Consider the following 26,979-nt stretch of genomic DNA (forward strand, 5'->3'; position numbering starts at 1 on the left):
AACAGACAGACACTGATAAAACTAGAAAGCAAGATAGCAAGATATTTTGAAAATTGGACAGCAGACATGCAAGTTATAACTTACTTATCCTGTCTATCGTTGGTCTGTCTCCACTGAGTGAGGTCTTTCCTCCATCGTAGGTTCTCTCTCTGACCCAGGGTCCTATCCATTCCTGTGAGGGATTAAAAAGCAGCTAATTATTTTAAGAAAGCACACCCATGATTTAAGAAGAGACTTAATACAACCCCCTCTCCCTTGAGCCTTACTTTGCACCCAGAATATGCATTGTATAACAAGCAAAACTGGAGTTGGACCCATTCTAAATAGCTGTGTGTCATGCACTTTAGATGCCTATGTCTATATAGGCCCTATTATATTTTATAACAAAAAACGTATTGCAGCACCAATTACTCTGGCTCCTTATACACCAGAGTATAACCATATTTGAAAAGCTGCTTAACAAAGAGCATACAAAAGTTGTACAACCATCCGGACTGACATGCTAACCTAAGCATTCACTGCATAACCTGAAATTGGTTCTTGCTCTCCGCACTTTTATAAAATACTGATAACAGTCTGAACATCTGAGTGTTCACTAGTTCAGGAGTAAGTTCTAGTTCAAAACTTTGAAATACTGCAGAAAATGCAGATGTAAATTTGACAGAAAAGCAATTCCAAGAGGTATTCCTGAAAGTGCAACAAGATAAATTACCTCCAACTCGTTTCATCATTTCCCCGCGGGCTCCAATTCCCCTCAGCAGGGCGGATTCCAGCTGCAGCTTGGCCTGTTGAGATTTCTGTAAGGCCTGGGTGCTCACTTTGTCATTGCTCTGCTTACCCTGCAAACACACATTCACGACAAGTGCATACAGAATCAGAAATCAGAATCAGAAATACTTTAATAATCCCAAGGGGAAATTGTTTGATACAGTTTTAATAATTTGAAGTAAGCATTTTGCATTCATCCTTGAGCTACACATGCCATCCCTAATGCAAAGTTTCCTGTCTGGATTCATTTTGTGTTGATATAAATACAAACGACTGCTGCAACTGCACTGATATAAAACAAGTCGATACATGAGAAAACTGACCCCATACTCAAAGCAGGACACACAGATAGTGAGGAGCTCCAGCAGCTTGTTGAGCTGCGAAGGAGGCATATCTACGGTCCAGCGCTGAATCAGACTCCTATCAGCATTCTTCATCACCCACAGGAAACACACCAACAGGTGGCGACTGGTGTCTGCTGCCAGGGTGGCTACGGATTTACCTTGCTGGAAAGAGGAGCAGAGAGATACAGACACATAGTATGATACAATTTAATGTGACAGCTCTCACTGAAGACAGAGCACCTGCACTCACTCAGAAACATACACACAAACATTCCTACAAGCATCTGCTGTATGTGCATCCAGAATGAGAAATTACATACCAGGAAAGAAAGTAATGCATACAAAACAGGATTCCAGTGTGTTCAGAGGTAAAGAAAAAAAAATAAAGGATATTTTTTTCCGTGTAGATGTCCCTGAATGGTATTAATGTATGTGACATAACAGATATTCATGGGAACAGAACATTCGTCTTTACAGCACAATGGATTCATATATTTCTATCAGAGCTGACCCCCACTAAGAAAGACATCAACACTGTCATTGGTGCTCTACCTATTGAATCATAAATTGTATATAATAAGTATATCTTACAAACTAACTGTATGTCATTCACAAGCTTCTCTAAACCACAAACATGGCTGGCCACTTACCACTCAGGCTTTACTGAAGTATGAGTCTCTTCCCCATCTAAATAGGCGTTAAATCTACTGCAGATTAATATACCATCATTCGCGTGATGATGAATCGCTACAGTAGAGGGCTACTGCTGCTTCACTGTGTGGCAGCTTTAATAAATGTAGCCATTAAGCTCCTAGTGCTCTAGGTGTCCCACCTAGAACCTGGTTTCACGGTCTCTGTTTCATAGCAGAACTGAATGAAGTTTACCAGGACTAACGTTCAAAATTTGTGGCAGGTAATCAAAAACACAACTTGTTTATTTGAAAATTTGCTTCATGTGAAAAACAATTTCTGTTTCTAACACTGTTTGAAGGGGAACTGCCTGAAAATGTAGAAAAAGAGCCATGTTTGGATTTGTGATGGATACCAGGCCGATGGCTCAGTTGTGTGAAGATCAGTTTTTCCACAACAGTATTTCACGTAACAACATACAAGCAACTGATTCATCTCTTGGAAAGAAGCAGAGAAAGAGAGAGAGAATGGTAGCGTTCAGTTTAAGTGCCTGTGTTGTTGCTGTAGCTACCCTTGATGGATGTGTTTGTCACGGAGGACGGCCCTGTTCACTTATGATGGCAATGCCTTCCCATAAACCATCCCACATAGCAGCTTATTGTGTGTGTGTGTGTGTGTGTGTGTGTGTTTGTGTGTTTCCAGGATGGATGAAGTGTGTGTGTAGCTCTGACAGCTAATCAATCTACCTCAGTGCAGCTCACCTGGCAGAATACACACACACATGAAATGAAAACCTACTAAAAGCATACTACAATCGCTTCATAATAACATTAAGAAATTATGTCAAAATTTTACCATAGATGCCATGGAAACAAGAACATTCCGCCCCAACGTGTTGAAGGGGTTCCCTGCAATCGCCATGGCAACGGACTGATTGATGGGTGGGACATTTTCAAGGTCATCGTCAAATCCGCCCATCTTGTTTCTCCCGCTGCGCGTGTCAGAAACTACAGAAACAAGAAGGGGTCAAATATGCTGCAGAAGAGTGGTCTGGAGCATACTGGATTAAATTACAGCCTTTACTGTGCAAAACTTTTGATCCTAGTGAGTCTTTATTAGAGTCACAATACAGACAGAAATCAAGCACTAGCATATGGTTGATGTATAACTACATACCGCACAATACATAGCAAAGTCATATAGTTAAAATACTGGGAGGTAAATTATTTTAAACTTTATCAAAATACAGTCACAAGACAGTGGGTATGATACATTGATTATCAGATAAACTATCTTAAGGAAGGGCAAAGGACCAATTCCATGTGTGTCTTGTTTACATACAATAGGCGTATCATAGAGGCACCAAGCTGACCAAATTACCAACTCTTAACCTCTTAAAACCCACCTGCCTTCTGGCAATCAGCTACCTTTTTTATACATATTTTATTGTATGTAGTTATTTTATAGTATAGTGTCTAACTAGGGACACCACAAATTAAAAAGCTCCATAAGGTAAGGTGTGAATTATACAGGTGTGGTTTACAAGATGTAGAAGTTATGCGGTAATTTTAAATGAAGCCTCACATACATGCATTTTCACCTTACAGTTGTTCTGATATAAGCTTTTCAATTTGGGTATTCATACAATATTATGGTCTTGTGGTTGTAAAATGCGATCTGATCCTTTTTGTATTAATGAGCATAACTTAAGTTAAAAGGGGTAGGGGTATATAAGCGTTGGCTTCAACCTACACCCTTTCGATTATATAAGCTTGATATATACCGAAATAAATAAATTCTTTCATTCTTTCATTCACTTTGAGTCTATATGTAATGTACTGTATATGTCTATGCAAGAATTGACAATATGAAATTAACTTTATGGATCAACACGGACTTCAAGTGCAGGTAATTAAATGAGCACATACTTCACATACGTAACTTTTGTCTCAGAGCTCTTGTGTGTTTGTGTGTATATACTGTATATACATATATAGATATATATATACCAGTGAAGTCCAGGTAGTTGGTGGAGTCAATGATAATCCCCACCAGGGAGAGGTAGAGAGCAGCCACCTTGGCTCTGACCTCAGGTTTAATACAGCGATGGTCGAGATCATGGGAACACAGCAGGCTGTAGATGGCATTGATTGCCTTTCTCTGGACCTTTCCCCTGTAAACACACATAAATGTTTTAAATGCTTTATTGAATCCAACAATGACATTACAAGTACAAGTATACAGGATTCATTCAAGAACGTACAGAGGTTATATACATTATTTGGCACGTTTGGATGTTTTATTGATTAGAAAGTGTCAATATCAGAGCAATTAATCAGAATATGTGTGAACAAACATGCTTGCTTGTAAGAGTGTTTCTTTCATGTGTGCTTTGAAGGAAAATGGATGGAACTTTACATAGAACAGCTTTGTAATAATAAGCTAATAAGCAATTAACAACTATGTTTCCTTACCCCTCTGACTCCATGTCTAGGGCGGCACTGAGCTCTGTGAGCAGCAGACCGGTGAGGTAGTGCTGCTGCTTGAATTCATGAGAGAGCTCAAACAGCCCCAAGATCCTCTGCTGCTCCTGGAAACTGCACGAGCTGGAACTCTGAATGCAGAGATGAAACGAAGGAGTGACAGACACAAAGAGAGGCACGGGCACATAATTAGGGAAAGAGTTTTCCTTAATGCAAGGTCAAGTATTTTTTGAAACAGCTCTTTTTAATTGACTCTATTTAATGACTTGCTAAACTCCCAAAACACTCCTCCATCTTTCAATTTTCCGAGATGTTTTCCCTCAAATGGTAAATGTAAAAGCAAAGTGACTAAACATTTACAGCCATGATGAACAGGGGGTCTGAGGATAGAGATTGTTTAAATCTCTATTGTATAAATAAACGACCTGCTACGAATGTCACTTTATCAGATTACTGTATTTACTGTCAATGATGAAACAATCACATTTTGACTGACAAGTGTACAGACCTGTGAGGAGATAGATGGACATGGTGATGCAGGAGCGGAGGCTGGGCTGCTGAAGTAGAGGCTCATGTTGAGGTAGTGCTCGTGACTGCACAGTATTCGCAAGAACTCCAGCCGCATGCTGATCAATGTTGGCATTGACACACATTTAGCTGACATCTAAAAAGGAAATAGAGCAATTGATTTTGTTACATTTTCTCCATTCTTGAATAGAATTATATCAATAAATTATAAGAATGAACAATAACAATAAAAAAAATAATAAAATAGAATAAATATGATAAATATGTAAATATACAGTATGTACATTCAGCAACAGTATCAACTCTGTATATGTAAACAGAGATAAGAGATAGGTACTGTAAATGAAAAAAAAGCATATTATACTAATATATAGCAACAATATGAAAGATGTGAAGATATGAATACAACAATACAACAGTATAAATATTAATAATAATAGTGCTGAAAATGTGCAGTAAAGTAACTGCAGTATTAATATAATTAAACTGGAGTTTAATGTAAATAAACTGTATTGTACACATTGGTCAATATTGCACAGTCAAAGCTATAAATAATGAATAATAATTATAGGTTAAAGCAGCTGACAGGGGTGAAATAAGTCTAGGGGCCAGTCTGAGTGCCTGAGTTGAACAGTTTGATAGCCACAGGCACAAATTACTTCCTGTGTTTGACCAGAATGTCATGGAGTGGGTGGGAGACTTTGTCCAAGATGACACCTATTTTGGACAGTATCCTCCTCTCTGGCACTGCCGTCAGCTCCCACATTCTTGTATTTAAAGTCATATATTAAATGGTTTTAGCATTTATTAATTCGTATTGTACCTGGTTGCAGTAGTTTTTTACCAGCTGAAAGACAAATCCTCGGTCCATGAGAGACAGCAGGTCGTAGAGGAAGAAGGCGAGGCTGATGTTGACTTTCTCTGCTTGCTCTACTTCCTAAAACCACAACAATCAACAAACAGCAATCAGTAAGCTGCGCTGAGTGGATCTTACTAAGCATCTGGCAGTGAAAGCTGAGCTTTTGAAACCACAGAGGCAAATAATTAGCACTTCTAACTCCCTGTTGTTTGGAGGACACTGACGCCAAGGCTGAAACTGCTTTAATCCGACCCAGAAGAAAAGTACAGATGCCGTGAATGGTTTTGGGGCGGACTCATTTACACTGACTCATATATTGATGAGCAAAATGTATCAGTATCATCATCACATCCCTTACTTTTTGTTGTTTGACAAGAATGGTTCCAATCTCAGCTGTAACCACAGAGACAATGGTGGTGATGTCATCTTTAAACCGGTCAGAGAAGCGGCTTCTCCGAGGGAAACTGTGCTTGTCGAGATGAGACACATGCTGAGCCATGCTTTTCACCTGTTTAAGCAAATCACACATCAACACATGCACATAACAAATGTGATTCAACTTGTCAATTAACAGATGCAAAGCTGATTTTGAAAAAAAACGGTGTCCTGGCAATTAAAGAGCAATGTTTCATAATTGATCATCACCTTCTATGCTCATTCTTCATTCAAATAAAAAAAAGCATGCATTTCATTAATTAAAGTGAACATTCTCTAGTGATGTTATTGAAGGAGGAAACATAAATAAGTGAGATGAGCTGATGGGATGGGAGTGAATTTGATGAGTGATGATACTCCAAAAGAGTGATAAATTCTCAAGCGGTTCGATAAATTACAGACTACAGTGATCAAAATGCCCTTTTGTTCACCACAGAATAAAACCATCATCTATCTTTTAAGCTGTGTGGCCACAAGGTCATGTATTGTTTGGTGTGAGCCAGTTTTATTACTTCATCCATTTATCATCAACACCCTAAGCTGTCTTTAATTTTTCTCTTAGAGCTACGTGTCAGTCTAAACACCACCCTCTGTACATTTATTAAAATAAGCACACTGACCAGCAGCTCAAAGAAGAACCAGGCATATTTGTATGCATTCTCTCTGCACACCCCAGTGCTGACGACCATCTGCAGGGCCAACTCCTCATGAAACTGCTGCAAGAAAGAAAGTACACAGTGTGGTGAGAAACTTCCTCCCTTTGGGAGCTAATGGAATAAAGCATATTTTATCAAATAAAGCATAAAAAAGTATTATACTGAATATCAATATTCATTTAATTTGAAATACTGTCCAAGCTTTGAACGTCATAAAATGCTGACCAAAAACTCAACCAGAACACCAGTGTTCTCAGTGGCACACTCCCACCGTGTGGTGGTCAGAAGGAACTGTTGATGGATATTTAAAGTCTTAGTATTGTTGAATACATTCACAATCATTAGTAGAATTCCCCTGAAAAGTTTCCTTTTTTAAGTTAAATCTGAGACAAGACAAACTTCCAAATGTATTTCATTACCTATATAAATTATTAATTAATTATTGCATTAAATTATTCCATGTCCTTATCATTGCGACTTCTCAAACATCTATTCTTAAGTCTAAAACCTTTTATGTGCTATAGCACAGTTATATTAGGACTTGAGTACATTAAAGGTTAATATCACTAAGAGCTAAACTGACTGGTGCTTCATGTCATGCAATTCTGCCTTCATCTCCTCCATCAGGACACCTCAATGTGCATCGAATCATATTAGTGTAATACGCAAATTTCAGTTGGATAGAATAAATCTATTAATATTTATACATTTCTAATTAATATGCAAAGTTATGCAACAAGGTGCTCAACATTTTAATTTAATCAGGAACCTGAAGTGCATAATCTCACATACCATAACAAAGTTAAAAGAAAAATGAAAGAAAGGGATTCTTTTTTTTACCTTCCTGTTGGAGGGCCTAGTGCTTCCTGTGGAGTTCTGATGGTTGTTTAAGTCCAAAATGGTGGACATGCGGCTGCCTGGGTTGTTGTGGCCCTGGAGACAGAAACACACAGGTTCTTTCACATTGAATGTGATCGATGCATTCATTAGTGGGCGCCTAGTGGCCTATTAGAATACCTAATGTACTGTGGGGATGAATAGCAAATGACTGTTTTGTGTGTATGTGCAAGCATGCTGAGATATTTACATACTGCACTGGGTGTTTGCAGTTTGTGAAACATATAAAACCAAACAATGGTCTGGTTAAAAAAATGACTTTCAGCAAAAATTGGGGAACACTTTGTAAAAGTATGTATTTTTCTAAATCAATGCTAATAATTCCCCTCTGAGTGTACATGGATATTTTGTTGCAGCCCCTTTCTGTGGCTAGAAAACCAAAACTGAGTTTAATCTATGACACCAAAACCTTTTCTTGGAATTCACTGCAAATCAAGTTATTATAAGGTCTCAGAGATTTCAGGAGATTTTGTTCTGGGGAAACCCTCTGTACCTTTGCAGAGAGAATGCTTTTGACCTCAGCGTCTTCAGCAGAGGTGTGTGGAACAGGGATGTCAGGGTTGCTGCTGCTGCGTATTCTGGATTGGAGAAGCATAGAGCCGACTGTGGCTGCTGTGGCCCGACCCATGGTGCTGTAACGGCTTTCTGCCGATGGTATATTACTCGAATCTGAACACAGGTCCATGGACACACAAAAAAGATTAATTTTTTAAATAATCACGGCAAATAAAAATAAAAATAAAAAAAGTAAGCAAATTCATACTTCATTAATTATTATGTCTGTACCTGCATTCTGCATGTCTTGAGGGGGATTGGGCAGACGAAACACCCAGTAAAGGTAGGTCGCCAAGAGGCTATTCCTACCCTGCTGGTCCCTGATCAGCTCCTGACTGTTATGAAGACTGTTGACAATAGACACCACTGATTCGAAGGCTATCTGGGCCAGATTGGCTGTAGGACACAGACAAACAAAATTTCAATCGAGGCACATAATGATCCAATATATCATCATGACAAATAAAAGTCTATCTTTCCCTGACTTACATTACACTGCATATTACAGTCAATTAGTGCTAAAACAATTTGTTAATTAAGTTAGTAGTTTATCAGCAGAAAATGTATCTGCAAAAACTCGGTTAAGTCAATTCTTAATAATATAATATTGCTTCTCAATGTGACATTTGCTTTGAGTTTTTGCTGTTTTATATAATCTCAAGACGTTCTAGACTAGAAATCAGTCAGAGATATATATATATGAAATATCAAACTGTTGATTTTGAAGCATAGTACTTGGTATCATGTCCTTGTCAATATAACTCAGCTTTAGAAAATACGCAAGTGTGCAACAATTAAAAATTTCCCAAAATGTGTGAGGTGCCATTTTTCTGCCTCACCAGTCTGGCCAGCGATGACCATGGGCTGCATTATGAGGGTAAATAGTTTATCCAGTACAAGATGGAGGAACAGGACCAGAGGTTCTAAACTGGAGGAGGACAGGGAGATGATGCTGAGCTTCAGCTCATGCTCCAGCTTGTTCTCTGGAATCTTCTCCTCCCTGACTCGCAACGGGAATGTAGCTCCACCCTCCAGGGCATGGCAGAGTGTGAAGAAACGCTCCAGGTGGTTGTCCTGGTACAGAAAAGAGATTATTTGTTTCAGTGTGGTACTTGCAGGGGTAACAGAGAGATAAGAAGCAACAGTGGAACAACGACAAAGATAGACAGGAAAACAAGTGTAAGAGGACAGGGTGCAGAGAAGACACTTGTTGTGTAACGTGTGTGCACATTGATGTTTAGACAATGTGTGTGCACATTGATGTTTAGACCATGTGTGTGCACATTGATGTTTAGACCATGTGTGTGCATGACACACTAAGAGAGAAAGAGAGGGTTGTTGATGTGTTTGTGTCTGCAACCACTGCTCACCTGCGTGTGTACAGATGACACTGCCTGGACCTCGAGGTTGAAAAGTCCTTTGTGACTCTCCATCCATTTGACCGGAGGGTTCTGAGCAGGAAGTTTCTACATAACAAAGACACAGGAAATATAGCTTTCTTCCATGGTATGTTCAGTTTTGAATATGTCTAATAGTGTAATCGCCTTCGAAGACAACATTCTTGATCCATAATATGAACCTGCAGAATATATATCTAACATAAGTGTAAAATGTTTATATAAATGATGTGTTTACCTCAGGCGTGTGCAGTGAATAGTTGACAGGCAGTCGCTCCAAGACAATGGGCAGACAGAACTGACCAGTCTGCAGTCGGTCATTATTTACTATGGGCAGCCACTAGATGGAAAGTGAGAATTATGTAAGCTATGTGCACTTTAACATCAGAACATGTATTATGTAGTCAAATTAGAAAACAATTATTAACTTTTATTTGTTACGCAATTGATTGATAAAAAAAAAAAAAAAAGTTTGCTTCCGAGTCTCCTGCCATGTAATCCAATATGTACTGGATATAATTAGGCACAGCAGTGCTTTGAGGTAAATGCTAACATTAGCATGCCAGCCATTTTTTTTTTGTACATCTAGAAAAATTGTTGGGGAGTTAAGGAGCAAATCTCACAGAGTATCCAATGAGTGTCTCACAGCTGCCACTCTGGTTCTGTTTCTGCTGGCAGCTGATGTGGTAGAAGGTGAACAGCAAGTGATGTCTCTCTGTCAGACGCGCTGGAAGAGCCAGCTTCACTTCCTCATAGAAGTCTGGGGACCTGAAAATAGGGAAATATGGATTAAAGGAAGCCACACAGACGAAAAGAGGAATGAATGAGGACAAGGATGGAGAGGGAGAAATGAGAAAACAGGGGTAACCCAGACTGATCATATGAGGAATAATAAGATATCACAAACAGTATAATGTGTACTTACTTGTTATGGTAGGTAACAGGGGTGTAGACTTCATATAAAAATTCAGGTCCACTTGATTTCCCAAAAATGACCTGAGAAAAGTTAAAAAGATACAACAATTTAAGATGTTCTTCAGAACAACAACCCAAAAATGAGGATCACTGTCGTCCAAAGCCCAAAATGAGTCCTTAAATGTCTTGTTTTATCAAAAACACAAAGATATTTAGTTTACTGTCAGAGGATTCATATTTAAGAAGCTGGAATCATATTACTTTTATGTAATTTTCTTAAAAAATACATAACTCAAACCATTTCCAACTAGCTCAGTTCAGTCACGTTATTACCCCAGACAGGAAACCTGATAACCAGATAGAAACACTAGTAGAAATTAATCATTAATCTTTGCAGTTGAGTTGACGGGGCTGTTCAACTGTACCAGTGACTCTGTACTTACTGTAACAAGTTCTAAAGAATCAGGGCTTTCAAAACGTACCTACATAATACATCCTCAAAGGATAAATTCACAATTTCCCCAAGTGAGTCATAACACAATAGTGTTGTCGATGTGAACTTGCTGTACTGTAATCATGCCTCCTGTTCATACGAGCCATTAAAAGATTATTTCATTATGCACTTTGTACAATGTAAGGGATAGGGCAAAAAATCCACAGTCCTAGTTTTTAGTACAAAATTATGTTTTTCGGTTACTATCCTTCCACCGTAACTCAAATAGGAAAAACTGTCCAGTAAAACAGAAATAGGGATTTTGTGAACTTATTCTTTAATTTCAGTGTATGTACTTATGATGTTATAGTAATTACATTACATGATTTACCAAATTTCATGACCAAATCAAGTGGGACAAACAGGAAGTATTAAACTAGTAAACTGCAGAACTCACAGGCAGAGAGCAAGCTGGATCCTCTCCACTCATAAACTGCATTTTGATGGTGATGTTTCTGGCTGATGTAAGCCTGTTGACAAAGTTTAGCCTCTGGGGGTAGACATAGAGCAGGTTCCTACATTGACATAGGGAGAGAAAGAGACTTCCTGTTTAATGTTCAATGAAATAATCATGCCGAACCCTTCTATATATAAATTGAAGCAGTTCCAATGTACATCACTAGATGGCATTATCTGTGCAGCAACATCTTAATCATTTTATGCTAAGGTGACAGTCATGTCACAGAAAAGGTTTTAAAAAAGCAGTAATTTACTGTGACCTTTGCTTTTAGTACAACACTGTAATCTGTCTTGATACCTGGAATGCAGGGAAGTACCGTAGAATCCACTGAACAAATGGACAGAGAATGTCAGCACGTAATTTACCAGGGTGACTTGTTCACACATGACGTTACTAAACCATTTTAGAATAGAGAGTTGATTTAAACCTCCGGTCACACAGGCTGCCTCCTTATTGTTACATTACGAGGCAATTTCACAGGTGGATGGAAAGGCCAAAAAGTATTCTCAAAAAAGAGCAAAGCCCTGCCTTCTCTTGAATGAGGAGTAAAGCATGACTGCTGTTATTGCCTGAGAGGATTCAAACCTGTTCACACCTCGAGCTACAGTATGAATCATTTGTTTTTCAAAACCTTGTTTGTATTTCATCCTGTTGAGGTGAAAATTTTGTAGAAACGGTTTACTTTCACTCTGACTACTTGATAGACTCAAAAAAAATATATGAAACAACATTTTTATTGGAAAATTCATACAAATCCAATGTCCTTCCTTCCACCAGGTTGAGTTGCTTTAGATAAAGTAATGCCATATGTCAAAGGTTTACAAGTTTTTTTTGTTTTACAAGTTTTCTTTCACAAAAAACGCATTCTAACCCACCTGTAAATGTTGTGAGGGACGTAAACCTCACTGGATGGGAATTCCAGCACTTCTTTTATTGGCCGAATGTTCTTCTCAGCCGCAGGTATCAGAGGGATGAGTTCAGTGGACAGACATGCCAATGGCGTGTCGTGGACTGGAGACATGTCCAGTTTTATTGAACCTGGAAAACACATGATTAGTCTCATTCACAAATCGGTGAGCAATACAGCATACTGGATATATTATATGATATCACATCATGTCATTTCAATTCACATACTGATAAAATTCAAAGCAAACTCTAAAGAAATAAAGAAAAAAGACCAGAAACAGGGGGAAACAGCTAGCATTGCTCTGTCCGAATACCAAAGGTAGCAAAATCCACCTTCCAGCCCCGCTAAAAACACTTGTTTGTTGTTTGTTAAATTGAAACAAAAACCAAATGATAAAAATGTCATGTTGAGGTTTATGTGCCAGGTTATTTATTGGACAGGTGTAATAACTTCCTAGTTCTCTGTTTGTTGCCTGACAACATTGTGGTGACAAGACGCTGCTACACTCAAGAAAGCCAAGAAAACGTCAAGTACATAACCTGCAAAACCACAACATGTGTTTTGTTCAAACTAAACAGACTCTTTGTCCAGTCTGTGTGCTAAGCTTAGCTAACTGGCAGCTGGCTGTAGTCAATTGTAACAGATAGACATGAGAGTAGCATCAGTCTTCTCAACTCTCTGCAAGAAAGCGAATAAGCATAACTTTCATGATGTAGAACTATTCCCTCATTTAAGAAAATAAAAAACTCAGAACGCATGTTTAGATGTGATGAGAGAGATGACCTGATATTGTCTTGACTCTCCTCTGTGGAGCAGAGGTTTTCTTGATCTCGGACAAGAACTTGAGCAAATCTTCATCACTTAAACGATCTCCCTCCTGAACACACACATACACACATACACACATACACACATATACACATATACACATATACACATATACACATATACACATATACACATATACACATATACACATATACACATATACACATATACACATATACACATATACACATATACACATATACACATATACACATATACACATATACACATATACACATATACACATATACACATACACACATACACACATACACACATACACACATACACACATACACACATACACACATACACACATACACACATACACACATACACACATACACACATACACATATACACATATACACATATACACATATACACATATACACATATACACATATACACATATACACATATACACATATACACATACACACATACACACATACACACATACACACATACACACATATACACACACACACACACACACACACACACACACACACACACACACACACACACACACACACACACACACAAATAGAGATGGTTTTAACAGTTAACTCATGGCTTTATGGTAGAAACATATACTAGAACCTGATGGAATAGAATGTTAATCAAATAATGAGACAAGGCAAGGCTGTAACCTCAAGCTCTGTATCTTGTTTTTCTTTGTGTTTGGTTGTCTGTCTGACCTGTTTGAAGATGGTGCTGATAGTGATGGTGGCAGGTTTGAAGGCCGAAACGTTACAAAATTGATCATCAATGGTATTGTAACGTTCAGAATTCCTCCTGGGAAGCTGTGCCCTCCGGTCCATGCTGCTGGATTTACCTGGAAAAAACGTGTAAAGGTTGTGGGTCAAATGATGCACACACAGCTATACACATTCTATGGAAATGTGCACAAATGTCATGACAAGGCATAAGAGGAACACACTCAAGCACCCACCTCCTCTTAAGCTGTCAGAGTCCGTGGAATCGCGGTCTAATGTAGCAGTGGAGATTACTTCCATGATATTAACGGTTGCCCAGGCAAATGGCATGCGATAGCTACCGAGCCTCGTGCAGAACATCTCTGCCTGACCCCGCAGCTTCTCAAGCTTGTCCTTGTTCTGAAAGATCAAAAGCAAAATTAAGTTATTTTTAAAAATGAAAAAACAAAATGCCTTCAACTTCAGGAACATAGTATGCCAAGACTAAATATTTAAATGAGGACAATAAAAGGCAAAAACTGCAGCATCTTCCTTTGGGTTCAACTGTGTTAAAAATTGCTGTGCCACATTACCTTTGAGGAGTCACATTCCCTCAGTGTCATGTAGGGGTCAGCACAGTCACTGATCTCTCCCTGCTGGAGAACCTTTTCAATCTAAAACACAAGAGCAGTTCAGCACAATCAAACTTAATTAAAAAAAAGAAAGTTTGTTGACAAAGGTACGGCATAAGGCATATATTCAGCAAGGGAACTGAACTGATTTACACAGTTTATAAAAACAGATTTTGGAGTAGTCATTTAAAGGCGGGGAGTAAAATAGCTTCTAACTTCTGTTTCATAATGTTTTTCACAGGTGCTATGGATATCAGTTTTACCTTTATGACCAGGTAGATGTCTGGGGAAGGGTAGGTGACAGAGAAGATTGCAGATCTGGCTAGGGTAGACTGATCCATGTGGGGAGTGTGAGGTTTCAAGAAGTTTTTAAACTGTTCTGAGTTCAGATCACAGTAGAAGTTCTCTGATATCTGGAGGAAGAAAAAGATTGAAAGTTTTAACTTTTGAGAAACAGGAATATGTCTCTGTCATTACTAAAAGCACACACATGATACTTTGGTTAATAGAATATTTTACTGACATCACATTCGGAGTTAAATAAAATGCAAAACCACACTCTGAGGAACAATGTTTTCCAGATAAAAAAAAAATTAGAGGAATCAGTTAAGAAGCGGCTCCAGGTCACTGGTTTGGTGACTGATCCTGGAATATCATCTGTTCAGTCCACTCCACTATTTCTCTAATCATTTTCCTAATGACCTCAGACTAGGAACATAGCCATATGTCTGACCTGGCCTGTTGTGTGTCATGTGATCTTTTTCACTGAAAAGCCATTAAACACTCCTTCATTCTGCTCATCCCATAGGACCTGCATTACACTGACCACACCAAAGCAGACTTCTGGCAGCCAAACCTGCCCCAGTTGATAATTGGAAGTCTCTGTTTTCTCCGAGTTACTATAATCAGTTTACAAACTTCAAAAATATTGAAGGTTAATCACTTTTGGTTGGTTTTATATCTAATTTTGTTAACAGTGGTCTAACAAACCACAAAGCCAAACTCCTGCATAGATTTTGTGACGTAAATGACCCTGGTCAGGTCAATAGGAGGCACACTTACCACAAGTGTGAGAGTTCTCGAAAGAATGCAGTTGAGGAGTCAACCTCTTATTGACACGCACCAGCTGCCTTAAATAGCATATTATGCCACATATTCTCAATAAACAGAACAAACAAAGTGCAAGTATTCACTGAGTTAGCATTCATACTTAATTCTAATGACATTCACTTGTGAAAGTCACTAAATACACTAAAATTGGATTCAACGGGACACAAGGAAAGTAATAGCCTGTTTTACCATTACATGTTGGTCAGACTACAGAGGCCACGAGTGTGACTGACTGACACACATTGTTTAAAGGAATACTTCACCCGCAAAATGACCATTTGCATATTTACTTACAATTACTCAGAGAGAGTTTCCTTGAATTCAAGAAAAAAAACTTTGTTTTGTTGCATGTCTCCACGGTGAACAAAGAATCCAAAATCAGAAAAGTCTTGATGCACTGAAGTAACACTTGCTGTTTACTCATCCGACAAGTAGCGCACCTGCACAAGCCTGAGAGTTTTTGCAGAAGTGTTTTAAATAGTAAGAATGGTATAGTGGTATAGTATGAATGGATAAATGAGACTTGGATTATACGCGAGTTACGTGACAGTTCGTGTGTTTTGATATATTTTTTGATGTTGTTAAATGGGGCTGCCTACTAATTCATTCACCGTGGAGGCATGCAATAAAAACAAAATGTTCTTCATAAATGGAGTAATTAATATACAAATGGTTATTTTGCAGGTGAAGTATTCCTTTAAGAGCAAATATTTCAAACAAGGCACACCCTGGTGTTGCCAACTTAGGAACTGTGTAGCAAGATGTGGTATGTTGTAAGACCCCTTTAAAAACTACTCAAAAAGGGCCAAGAGAATGCACATTTTTCAACAGACATCAGCTCCTTTCCCACAAACATTCTCCAATACAGCTCCCTGAATCTGCAGTTATTCTGCTTGCCAAGGTCAGTGCATCAGACAGACTGAAACAGGTAGGTAGTTGCTCTAATATGCAGTGTCCACTGTATATATGAAAAAACGCTGTGGTTAATGTGTTCCAATCACACATTCTGTCGTCCTAATGGGCCGCAGTCACAGTGCAGCAAAACTAGGCTTGCCTGGTCTTGTACGAGAGGAAGAACAAGACGATTACTAAATGTCTGCAGTCAACCTGAAACATATTAGTCTGTTTGAATGTCTACTCTAAAACATTTGTTTGTTTATATCCATGAATCTGATATCATAAGTAGGCCACTTGTTGGGTCAAATCCTGTCTGTACCTTGGCTGATGGACCAGAAAGGCATGATTAATTACTAGAGTATTATGTGGAATTACACAAACATCTGCTGCAGATTCCACAGATGTGAAACAACAAAAATGATGTTGAATGATAAAAATAAAAACATACAAAAACAGACAGATCAACAATTGCCATGAGACGGAGTAAGGGGAGGCAGGCAAAAAGAAAGAAAATAAGGCAAAGTGGTAGCAGAAATGTGGAAAAAAATCAAATATAAAAACTCGCATGAGGAGACAGTGAACAGTTCAGGGATAAATAGGTCAGTAGAAAATGCTTCACAGTTTCATTACAATTAACATAAGTGAACACAAGCTTGGCAGTTTCTCCTTCAATCAATCAGACACACATTTTATAGCTCTTTAACAGTCTGGATCTGTCTCGTAACAGGCAGGATGTTGTGTTAACCTCCTCAAGGACAGGCTTCAGTTTTACACATAATAAAATGATTCATCTTAAGCTAAATACGCTGTGGCAATGTGACACATAAGCTCTGCTCTTATGTACTGACATTCACAGGAAGCAGAGGTGAAAACATTCTTGATGCAAAATATTTCATACAATGCAAAGCTTATACTGCTTGTGCTGTCCCAAGACTAGCTTATATACAGTCGTCTTTCAAAAATAAGGGGCATTAAATTGCCCCATCTCACCCTGAGGACCATCTTCAAGCCACCAGTCCTGCAGACAAGATAGCAGCTGGGCAGCGCTCAGAAGAGGGCAAGGCCAGTGGCTAAAACCCTGTCTCATCGGAGAGATCCATGAGCACTTAAGCACAAACTAAATCCTTCCAGCCCCTTCACTCCAAAAAACTATCCAGCTGTGTAAATCCACAGAAAACATGCAAACAGCCATGGATCAGAATGGTTGAATGGGAAAATGTGGCGTAGTATTAGTAGTTATAGAACCAAAACATGAAGACCCCTGGGGGCATAAAATGAGAGGATGATAAGACATAAAACCTTGTAGATTACACTGATCCCTCACTGCCACACTGACTGCCAAAAGAAACTATGAGACCTCCCTGCATCAGCGAAGGGCAAATGACATTCAACAGCTACCATGGCAATGAATTAGATATACAGTACATGGAAATGTTATGACATTTTTGAAGCTTATACTGTACAACTCCTATAATGTTTGATCTATGGTGAGACAATCAGAGGTCATTTTAAAGAATATAGTGATGTCATCAAAGTCACTAACTTAACTTCCTGTTAAGAGGTTGGGCCTCATGCATTTCTGTTTTTCTCTTTCTTATTTGTTTTTGTAAAAGGTAACAAGAGGAAAATAAGAAAATCCTAAATGGGATTTATGACACACACACATCCTGACAACCAATCATTTCTCACCTGAGTATGCCGACAAATGTTTGTTCTTGAACTCTATGTGCATGCCAGGCAATTTGTAATAAGCAAAGGGGAACACTCCAATAAACCCATATAAGGGCAGCAGACTTAAGTGCCATGCACAAGTCAACAAGCCACTGAAGTTTGAGAGGTAACATTAAACTAAGACAAAAGAAGAAAAGACAGAAAGTCACCTAAATCAAAAGTTATGTAAAAAAAAGTAATAATGCAGGCTTGTGAAAATGTTATCCTATAATCCAGCCATCTCCAGCAAGACCTTGATCCAACCATTTAAAAACAAAAGAGTTGTGCGCTGCCCTGGCCAGCAGGAGAGGCTAATTTTGTTGTAATTTACATGGGACCTAATCATCTTTAATAAGTGTAAATATTTGAAATTATTAAATGTATAAATCATTGTATAACATTCTCTACTTTATTTATTTATTTATTTTTGCAAATGTTTCAACCATGAGGCCCATTCAGTCAGTATTAGTGAGGGTTTACTTGTGACCAGTGTTTCTCTCTGTTCTTATTTGATAAGTCTATTATTGCTGCATCAGTCACACAACACTGCAAACTTTGTAATATAGCAAGGTGAGGAGTCTCAAGTACATAACACAAACAGGATATTTGTCACAAGTAAGCTGAAAGACACTCTGACTGTCACCACAACAAACACACATAATGAGCCTCACCAGACTAGCATTTACTCCAGGGCTTTTGTATTATGAGAGGTTTGTAATTTTGTCCAATCATGTGAAATATGTGGTCAGGTTAACGTTTCCGTGACATAGGTTATAACATGCCTGTAGTCACCATTAGAAAGAAAAGTAGAGACAACATTGGAAATCACAAGGACTACTTGGAACCATTTTTTCCTTACCTTTTTCTTCTCTTTCAGGTCATACAAGGCCATGGTGGCAAATATGGGCTCGATGTCAATCTCAAACCTATGAAGTCATAAAGTAAAAGGAAAAAGGGAATTAAATAAAAGCAAGAGAGACAAATACTTCACTTACTCAACAACTTTTACTGTACTTATGTTCTATTCTATTTTTCCCTATTCTATTATATTTCCGTAAATTATTGTTGAATAAAATGTTCTACAGTAAGTGATAACATGTTTGAACTGAGGGTTAAATGATAGGGGGTGAAGTTGCCAAACCACTGCAAGCTGAGCAATGAGTTCAACTAAAACTTTTGGCTGTGTTTTGGGTTGCAAAAAAGACGAGTGAGATGAAGAGTCAAAGGCAGAGAAACTCTATGTGTTTGTGTGTGTATAAATGATAGAAAAAAAAGAAAGACAAAATCCCACAGAGAGAGGGAGGAACAGTGATTTTATGGAGAAGAACAACAGCCTCTGAACAGCACAGAACTCCTCCACTCTCCCACAGTGAACTCTCCATAACATATAAAGCGAGCCATTCTGAAACAACGAGGCAGACCTTTAAGTCATAGTGAGATGTGACATACAAGAATATACTGTATGTTAAATGCTTAGCAAAAGGTCATTTTCATAAATAAGGGGGTGTTGGAATAATTCCCCTTTAACACAGACAACTGTGTCCAAGGCAAGGAACCAGCTGTTTAAAACCCATCCTCCTACAGTATTATGAAAATGTATGACATACTTGATGGCCTGGCATCGGATCAAGATGCGGTCTCCAGTGTGCTCTTTGGGGCAGTCAGGGATGGGCCGGATCTCCACTGCATCGTCCTAGAACACATTAGTAGAGAAAGTTTTCAAACCATGCAAAAAGAAATGGAGGAGTTCATTTAGAGAATATTTAGACTCTTAAACAACATTCACAGGTATTTATGAACACCATTTTTATGTAAAATTAAAACTACAAAAAGGAAAAGTATTTAAGGTATAGTAATAAATCTATTTACACGCAAGAAAAGTAGAAAAACTAGATTTGTCTGCAAATTCATTATATATTAAATGTTCTTGTTAAAGAGGAAAATTGTGACATCACATAAAACCAAGAAAAAAGCAAATCATCCCTTTGATTGTTTGGAATTTTTACTTAATTGATTGATTAAAATAGTTTTAGATTATAAATATTAATTAAAAGATGGCTGTAATGTTAATATTCGTACATGTCTCTGAAATATTGACTGACTGTATTTAAGAGAAACCAGAGACAACCTCAGATATATTGCAGACTTCAACGGATTTGTATTGAAGCTCACATTATGAATACCAGCTCTCTCTGTATCTCACCTCATCAGCTGGTGGGTACAGAGCGAACAGCTCAGGGTGCCTATTACCCTGCCGTGCCTCCTGGTTGAAGCGGTCCAGCTCCTCGTGGCTGCTAAAAGCCAGCAGCCCCTCCACTCTCTGATCCGGGGTCAAACATCGCAAGTTGAAGTCAGAGGAGGTCAGTGTGCGGCCAGAGTCATCACTCAGCCCCGCTAGTGTTGGAGACTTGACCTGGGGCATGGAGAATAGGGTGAGAAGATTGAAATGTGCGAGTGGGAATGATGGAGCAATAAGATAAAAATAAAGCAAGAGCAAAATAAGGGGTATTAAAGCAGAATATCCAGAGGGATGATATTAAAAGAGACATCAAAGAAAATGGGTGCAGAGTAAGCAATACTATATTAACAGATATTTGAACAAAGCCTGTTCTACCTCAATTTAAACTATATTATTTGAATGAATAAACAGAACAAAAGACATCCATAGTTGCCAGCCCCATTGTATTGTTTACCCATAGCTTTAAATCTCCCAACCGTTCTCAGGTTGTCACAATCGCAGAATTTAAAACGCTGATACAATATTAAAAAACAATCCTCTAGACCTCTTTGATACCACAGAAAAAAGAAAAAGAAAGTCATAGACACACAACAAAATAAGATTTTTTTTTTCATGTACAACTTGTACACAGTGCTGGTATAGAAAAAGTCACTGAGCACATACCAACACATTTGTTATAATGTGATTGTTTGATTGTAGATCTGTTTTATACTTTTGGTACTATCAAATGTATATTTAACCAAGATCGATTTAATCATGGGGTATCAAAAAAGTAGATATTTTTGAGAAAGTCAAATTTAATGGACGTAAGCTATAATGTGTAACAACATAATATCAACTGTATACTTCCACAGAATTTTATAACCGGTCAACAACATACACTACATTAAAAATGCAGCCTCCATGGTTATGTGGTCAGCAGACATAACAAACAAAGAGGCATTCACGCAGTCTAGACACTTACTGTCTGGCCTGGAGTCAATGATAGTGTCTTGTGTTTTTGTCTGATCGTGACTTACTCAATGTAGAGAACACACAACACAGGCTCATGTTCACTTTATGCTACAAAGTGAAGTGATACAATGTTGTGTCAGCAGGTGCTTCCATCACTGTTATAAAAATGTAGTTTTCTTGCTGTATCTTAATAGTTACACATAAAGTTGCCAGAATGCAAGCAATAAGACCATTGAATTTTGACATACAATAGAGTGGTAGAGTTACTAGTCACTATAGTGACATATAGATGCATTTTACATTAGCTGTTTGAGTTCTATAATCAGAGATTTCGCAGCAGGCTGATGGCAAGCTTGACAGAAAAGATGGCAGCAAAGAGGGCTGGGCTGACTCGCTGATCCAGAGCCACAATAGCCCTGGAAAATAAGCTTACTAGTTGCTGCATATTTTTTGACATCCGGTGCCCTGCCAGCAACAGAACAGGGCAGTTGGACAAAACTGAACACCAGACTAAGGTGTGAGCTTTAAGCCTTTAAAACGCTCACTTAATATAGCAGTGCCATCAGATGCCCTGGAGTAAGGTCAGAATCATGCAACTTATTGTCTTCTATTGTACATAGTTAAAAATAGTTATTCCCCTCCAATTTGTTTTCTGCTGTTTTAGTTGGAATCTAAGTGTTCGTATAGTGATACAACCTATCTCAACCACCTAATGCAAATAAATCCAAACACTGACATTAAAAACCTGTGACTACCTCCACATGGCAAACTGTTTCCCAATATATGAAACACCGACGTATGCACTAACATGCATGTGCGGCTGGATGCTATCAAAACAAACAACAAACTTGGATTACAACACACACAGAGGGAGAGTGACTTCACTTTAAAAGTGCACAAAAATAGTTGGCTGCTGCTATATTAATGTTATGAATGTATAACATGAAACACACTTGACTCAGCTTCATAATTCTCCCTCCTTTGGGAATTCGAGGAAAGGGGAGCAAAGCCAACAAATACCTTTTCTGAGCATTTTGAATATGACTTGTGCCTGTGAATTAAAGTCAATCTCAACTATTATCTAGGAAGAAACAAAAAATCCTGGTAACAGCTGAATTGCCTGTGTTAATGTAAAGTAATTAGAGCATCCTCTGCCCATTAGTAAGAGGTCTCTCTGGCCGGCACTAGCACCATATAGAATTACTCAGACTCAGCTACAGGGCAGGGCATTACCCCATTGCTCCCTTGCTACATCGTCCTTGTCTCTTTCATTCCCATCATCCATCAATCTCACATAGAAGCTCTCAAACCACAGGCGAGGACTGACCGAGCATCCACCCGGGCGAAGCTTCCCCCTGTTGAGGGACCATCACACCATGATCCCAGGGCTATTGCTAAACCAAACTGGACCGTAGAAAAGACCCATTAAGCACTAAGGGACAATAGGGCTGTTCTTCCCCTCCCTGACACTCTCTTTCTGGCATGTTGCTCATGGGAAACCCGCAGCGGTAATAAGGGCCTTTTGGTTTGGGTGATTAACCAGAATTGGCAAGGGTGGGGAGACAGGAGGGGGCTGGGGAGTAGCACTGACTGGGACTTGGATTGGCTGGGACTGCCTGATGCTGGGAACTAGGGATTTGGCCACTATGAGAAAAGAGCTAGGGAGGGATGTGAGAGATGATGGGAACTTGGTTCAAAATAATGTCATTCAACTACTAGGCAGGGATCCATAATGAAAGGTAAAGGCATGCAGACAGACGTAAGCTACCAATTTTTAAAATGTGTAGAGTAGAATAGAAAAAATATATATTTAACCACAATGCCTGTCCGGCTGTCTGGCTGAACAAAGAGGTGACAAGAGTTAAAGGGTATAATATTCAGGTTTAGTTCTATGTGAGCCAGGCTGAGTAAACTTAAAAGAGCCACTGACAAAGTGGAAAGAGTGATAGGAATAACAAAACACTGTTGTGTGCACTATTGAAACACTCGCCACCCCAGTCTCCCACTCCTCCCTCACATTACACATCCAGTATTTTGGTCTCTCTCAACTCTTGATCAGTATGAACTACCACGCTGCTCTCACTTAATGGCTTTGCTCTCACAAAAGACACTTTAACAAAGTGCAACATATTGGCATTCAAGGGCAAAGCTCTGTTTGTAGTGATGCTTAGGAAATACAGTTTGACATTTTGAGAAATACACTAAGATCTGTACCACTCTCATGTCTGTGCGGAAAGTATGAAGGAGGGAGGCAACTAGCTTATTTTAGCTTAGCCTGGCATTCACCGACCAGTACCTCTACAGCTCACTAATTAATATTGAACACGTTGTATCTTGCTGTTTTAATCTTTGTATTTTATTTATTTTTTTATTTGGTTTGTGGCTTTACGATGAAGCTACTAGAATGCACCACACACTGTATTTTGACTTCCATTAAAAGTAAGATGTACGGTCACTGTATGTTGATTAAGCTGTATCAGAAATGCAATATTCTCTCGTTTGTTCTTACACTAATGGAACGTCATTAAGGAACGTAACTAAAATCCCTGTTTCAACAACAACAACAACAACAACAACAACAACAACAACAACAAGCCCCTTTAGGATGATGTGTGTTGAAAAGGTGCAGATACACAATAGTAGACTGACACAACAGCAGAAAGACAGGTCTTAAGAATTGTTAAGAACAGGACAGACCGACTGAAGGAAGAAAGAAGTGAAGAATTGTTTCAGTGTGACAACACTGCACGCCACAGTGCACAAGACTGACTCTGAAGAAGGAAAATACTTCTCCTTTATTGGGTAACAAATAGTCAGAAGATGTGTGTGTTGGCTGCGTGTGTGTTTCATACTGGATTCTGCTGGTTCTCTGGCTCAACGTCGGACTCAAATGTCTGTTTCCGAAGGAGTTTGTGTAGCCCTGCTCGCTCCGAATATGCACTCCAGCCGTCGCCCTGGCACCTTCTCACACACACAAAAGTTCAAAGACTGTGACATACACATTAACAAAGCTACATGCATGGTTACAACTGACACACCTCTGAAGATCAAATCATACCAGATAACAACAAAAACAGAAGCCTTATGCAACATAGGGACAGAGTATTTGTGTAGTGCATGCGAGTGTGTGTGGGAGAGAGAGAGATATGGCGAGAACTACAATGTGTCAGACAGGTGAGTCCAGTGTTAAATTTTTAACAGGTTCTCTCAGGCCTCCTTTTTCCTGTTCCACAGACATGTCAAACTTCTCAGACACTTGGCATGTGTTGCACAGCTAAGATACTGCTGAGGGAGTTCATTATTTCTGTGATTTGGAGAGTGTAGATTACAATAGTGAAGCTTGAAGTACATATAGCTTTCTATTTCTGAATTGTCTCCAAAAATAGATCTATTTTGTCATTTTAAGGTGTAATTTTAATTGAAATTAAACTGCCTGTACATCAGCTACTTCACATTGTTTCGGAAGGACAAATTACCTTCTAGAGACCAAAAGCCACGGCTGGATGTAACTATTCACGCAGTCTCTCACGTGTGGATCCAACACCGCTCTACAAAGAGAAGGACAACGAGGATAAGAAGACACATTCTCATGCAGACACATATGCAAAACATTCACAGATAACTGAAAACTTTACATTCCTCCTCTATCTTAATCTGTTCTTCATGGTCAAGTGAATTCTCTGGATTACATATGGTAGAACGTGATGGCAGAATAATTTTACAAGGACAACCTTGAAGGCATTTTTAAAAAAACAAGTATGTACTCTGACATTTCTAGATGCTCAGCATAAAGATTACCTTCACAACTATCATTAAATGCAAGAGAGATGCTTTTGTGTGCAACTTTTACTATAATCAATCTGCCAAAAACGTTCTAAAAAAAGAGGACTCTTTTTATCTTTTCTAGACAAACAGGTCTAACATTTTATTGTAGGAAGGATATTTTTTTTCCAGTGTTTTGTTTTCCTCTGGTCAATTTCAGACATCCTGTGACCCACCCATCTTCAGGGACAGAGTGTCTAACAGTGCGACACTCCTTCTCCACCTGCTGCACCTTCAGGTCATCGTCTGGGAAGTCTCCGAGTTCCTGCATCAGGGCCAAGTCTCCACTTCTTAATTGTGACATCAGGAATTCCTCCAGGTCCAATGGCTCCACAGCTTCATATGACTGAGGCTGCAGAATGAAAGGGTGATGAAAAAAGGTAAGAATTAGGACACAGCACTGAATATCATGATATGAGGAATAAATGTGAAATCATATTTGCAGTTTACGGATCTAAGAGGGACCATAAGAGCATTTTAAGGGTAAATATTCATTATTTACCACAAACGCATGGATCATACCAAGCAATTTCATAAGAATTGTCTGTGGAGGTAAATAAATAAGAAAAATATGGAAGATATAACAAAGGAACAATACAATGGATTAATTAAAACAGAGAAGTAGTGAGAAAAAAAGAAAAGATAGGAAGTTGGTGGGACCAGACAAGTTTAATCATGACTATTTTCTGATACCTCATACCTGTAGAGGAACAATAGAGTACATACACAAATAAAAACTGGAACAAACTGGCCTGTGTAAGACAGCAAGGACATTTTTTTTTCTGTGAACCTATTTTTAGACAGAAAGTCTATCATCCTCCACTCCAGAGCTACAGCAGATCAAAGGCAATGCTGTAATCACTTTTATGTACAGTGCAAATGGGCTGAATTTTCATTTGGGGTTCTGGAATCAGTATTGTTCAAATAATCAGTGCACACAACGAGACAAATTCTTACTGGCACTTAAAGAGGGAGAATAGACACACTTTTTATCATTAGAAAGAGCCCACAGCAAGAAAAAAACAACAGAATATGAGATAACACACGTCCCTTTTGTGGAGCCAGCTGGGCACCACAAAAGGGACCTGGGAACCTGCATGGAGCAGGTGCTTCTGTGCAAAGTGGCAGCCAACTGAGAAGACATCCAATCTGATTATAGTCGGCAGGCTGTGACTGGCGGAGGCAAAAGTTTAGAAATAAACTTATACCACAATATTATACTGAAAAACTTCATAAATAATGGGTAAAGGTACAGAGTACCATATGCGAAGAAAAATATTTATAGAAAATGGTTTGTCCCTGATGGCATAAAATATCTTGAAGCCAACTTGTTACCACAGCCCACAGCTCTTAATTTTGTTTTATTTAACCGTATCTAGCCAGTGATATTATGTGTTTTAATGAATGCTTTTAATAGCAGTTTTCGCACATACAAATATATACAAAGCACAGTGTTCACTAAAAACATTTTTAAGCGGTTACAGCTGTGCACACTGTCCCATACGGGAAGCATTTGCATGACAAACAGGTAGTTTGTGAAAGACTCGCTGTGTGAGAAAGTGTGCTTACAGGAGGATACAGAGAGAGAGAAAAAGAAAAGAGCATGGCCAGCCACTGGTGTACACACTAACAGAGAATATGTACACACAGAAGAGGTAGAGATAGCTGCAGCAACAAGATGAGTCACTGCTGTACTCAACTTTTAAAAAGCAGAGCAAATTCCATTCGCCTTCAGACATGTTTTTGCACATCAATC

At 38.7% G+C, this 26,979-nt stretch overlaps 1 protein-coding gene across 2 annotated transcripts in view; it reads right to left on the minus strand.

Annotated features, from left to right (window-relative positions):
- dock8 (dedicator of cytokinesis 8) overlaps positions 1-26,979 on the minus strand; it is a 56,985-nt gene that overhangs the window by 17,678 nt on the left and 12,328 nt on the right. For both annotated transcript variants that reach the window (XM_083911801.1, XM_083911802.1), the window contains 31 exons: positions 25,400-25,575; positions 24,878-24,949; positions 24,254-24,362; positions 20,412-20,621; positions 19,816-19,901; positions 19,068-19,134; positions 14,755-14,904; positions 14,453-14,533; positions 14,117-14,279; positions 13,863-13,999; positions 13,114-13,207; positions 12,296-12,458; positions 11,358-11,475; positions 10,478-10,548; positions 10,176-10,320; positions 9,791-9,892; positions 9,526-9,621; positions 8,995-9,229; positions 8,387-8,551; positions 8,094-8,269; positions 7,544-7,636; positions 6,668-6,763; positions 5,971-6,120; positions 5,577-5,690; positions 4,734-4,889; positions 4,217-4,356; positions 3,752-3,915; positions 2,598-2,749; positions 1,092-1,274; positions 713-839; positions 85-172 (listed from right to left, as the gene is read on the minus strand). In XM_083911801.1, the coding sequence (XP_083767927.1) occupies positions 85-172; positions 713-839; positions 1,092-1,274; positions 2,598-2,749; positions 3,752-3,915; positions 4,217-4,356; positions 4,734-4,889; positions 5,577-5,690; positions 5,971-6,120; positions 6,668-6,763; positions 7,544-7,636; positions 8,094-8,269; positions 8,387-8,551; positions 8,995-9,229; positions 9,526-9,621; positions 9,791-9,892; positions 10,176-10,320; positions 10,478-10,548; positions 11,358-11,475; positions 12,296-12,458; positions 13,114-13,207; positions 13,863-13,999; positions 14,117-14,279; positions 14,453-14,533; positions 14,755-14,904; positions 19,068-19,134; positions 19,816-19,901; positions 20,412-20,621; positions 24,254-24,362; positions 24,878-24,949; positions 25,400-25,575 (4,079 nt within the window). The remainder of the gene's footprint in view (positions 1-84; positions 173-712; positions 840-1,091; positions 1,275-2,597; positions 2,750-3,751; positions 3,916-4,216; positions 4,357-4,733; positions 4,890-5,576; positions 5,691-5,970; positions 6,121-6,667; positions 6,764-7,543; positions 7,637-8,093; positions 8,270-8,386; positions 8,552-8,994; positions 9,230-9,525; positions 9,622-9,790; positions 9,893-10,175; positions 10,321-10,477; positions 10,549-11,357; positions 11,476-12,295; positions 12,459-13,113; positions 13,208-13,862; positions 14,000-14,116; positions 14,280-14,452; positions 14,534-14,754; positions 14,905-19,067; positions 19,135-19,815; positions 19,902-20,411; positions 20,622-24,253; positions 24,363-24,877; positions 24,950-25,399; positions 25,576-26,979) is intronic.

Source organism: Echiichthys vipera (assembly GCF_963691815.1).
Source record: "Echiichthys vipera genome assembly, chromosome: 4".
Lineage (NCBI taxonomy): Eukaryota > Metazoa > Chordata > Actinopteri > Perciformes > Trachinidae > Echiichthys > Echiichthys vipera.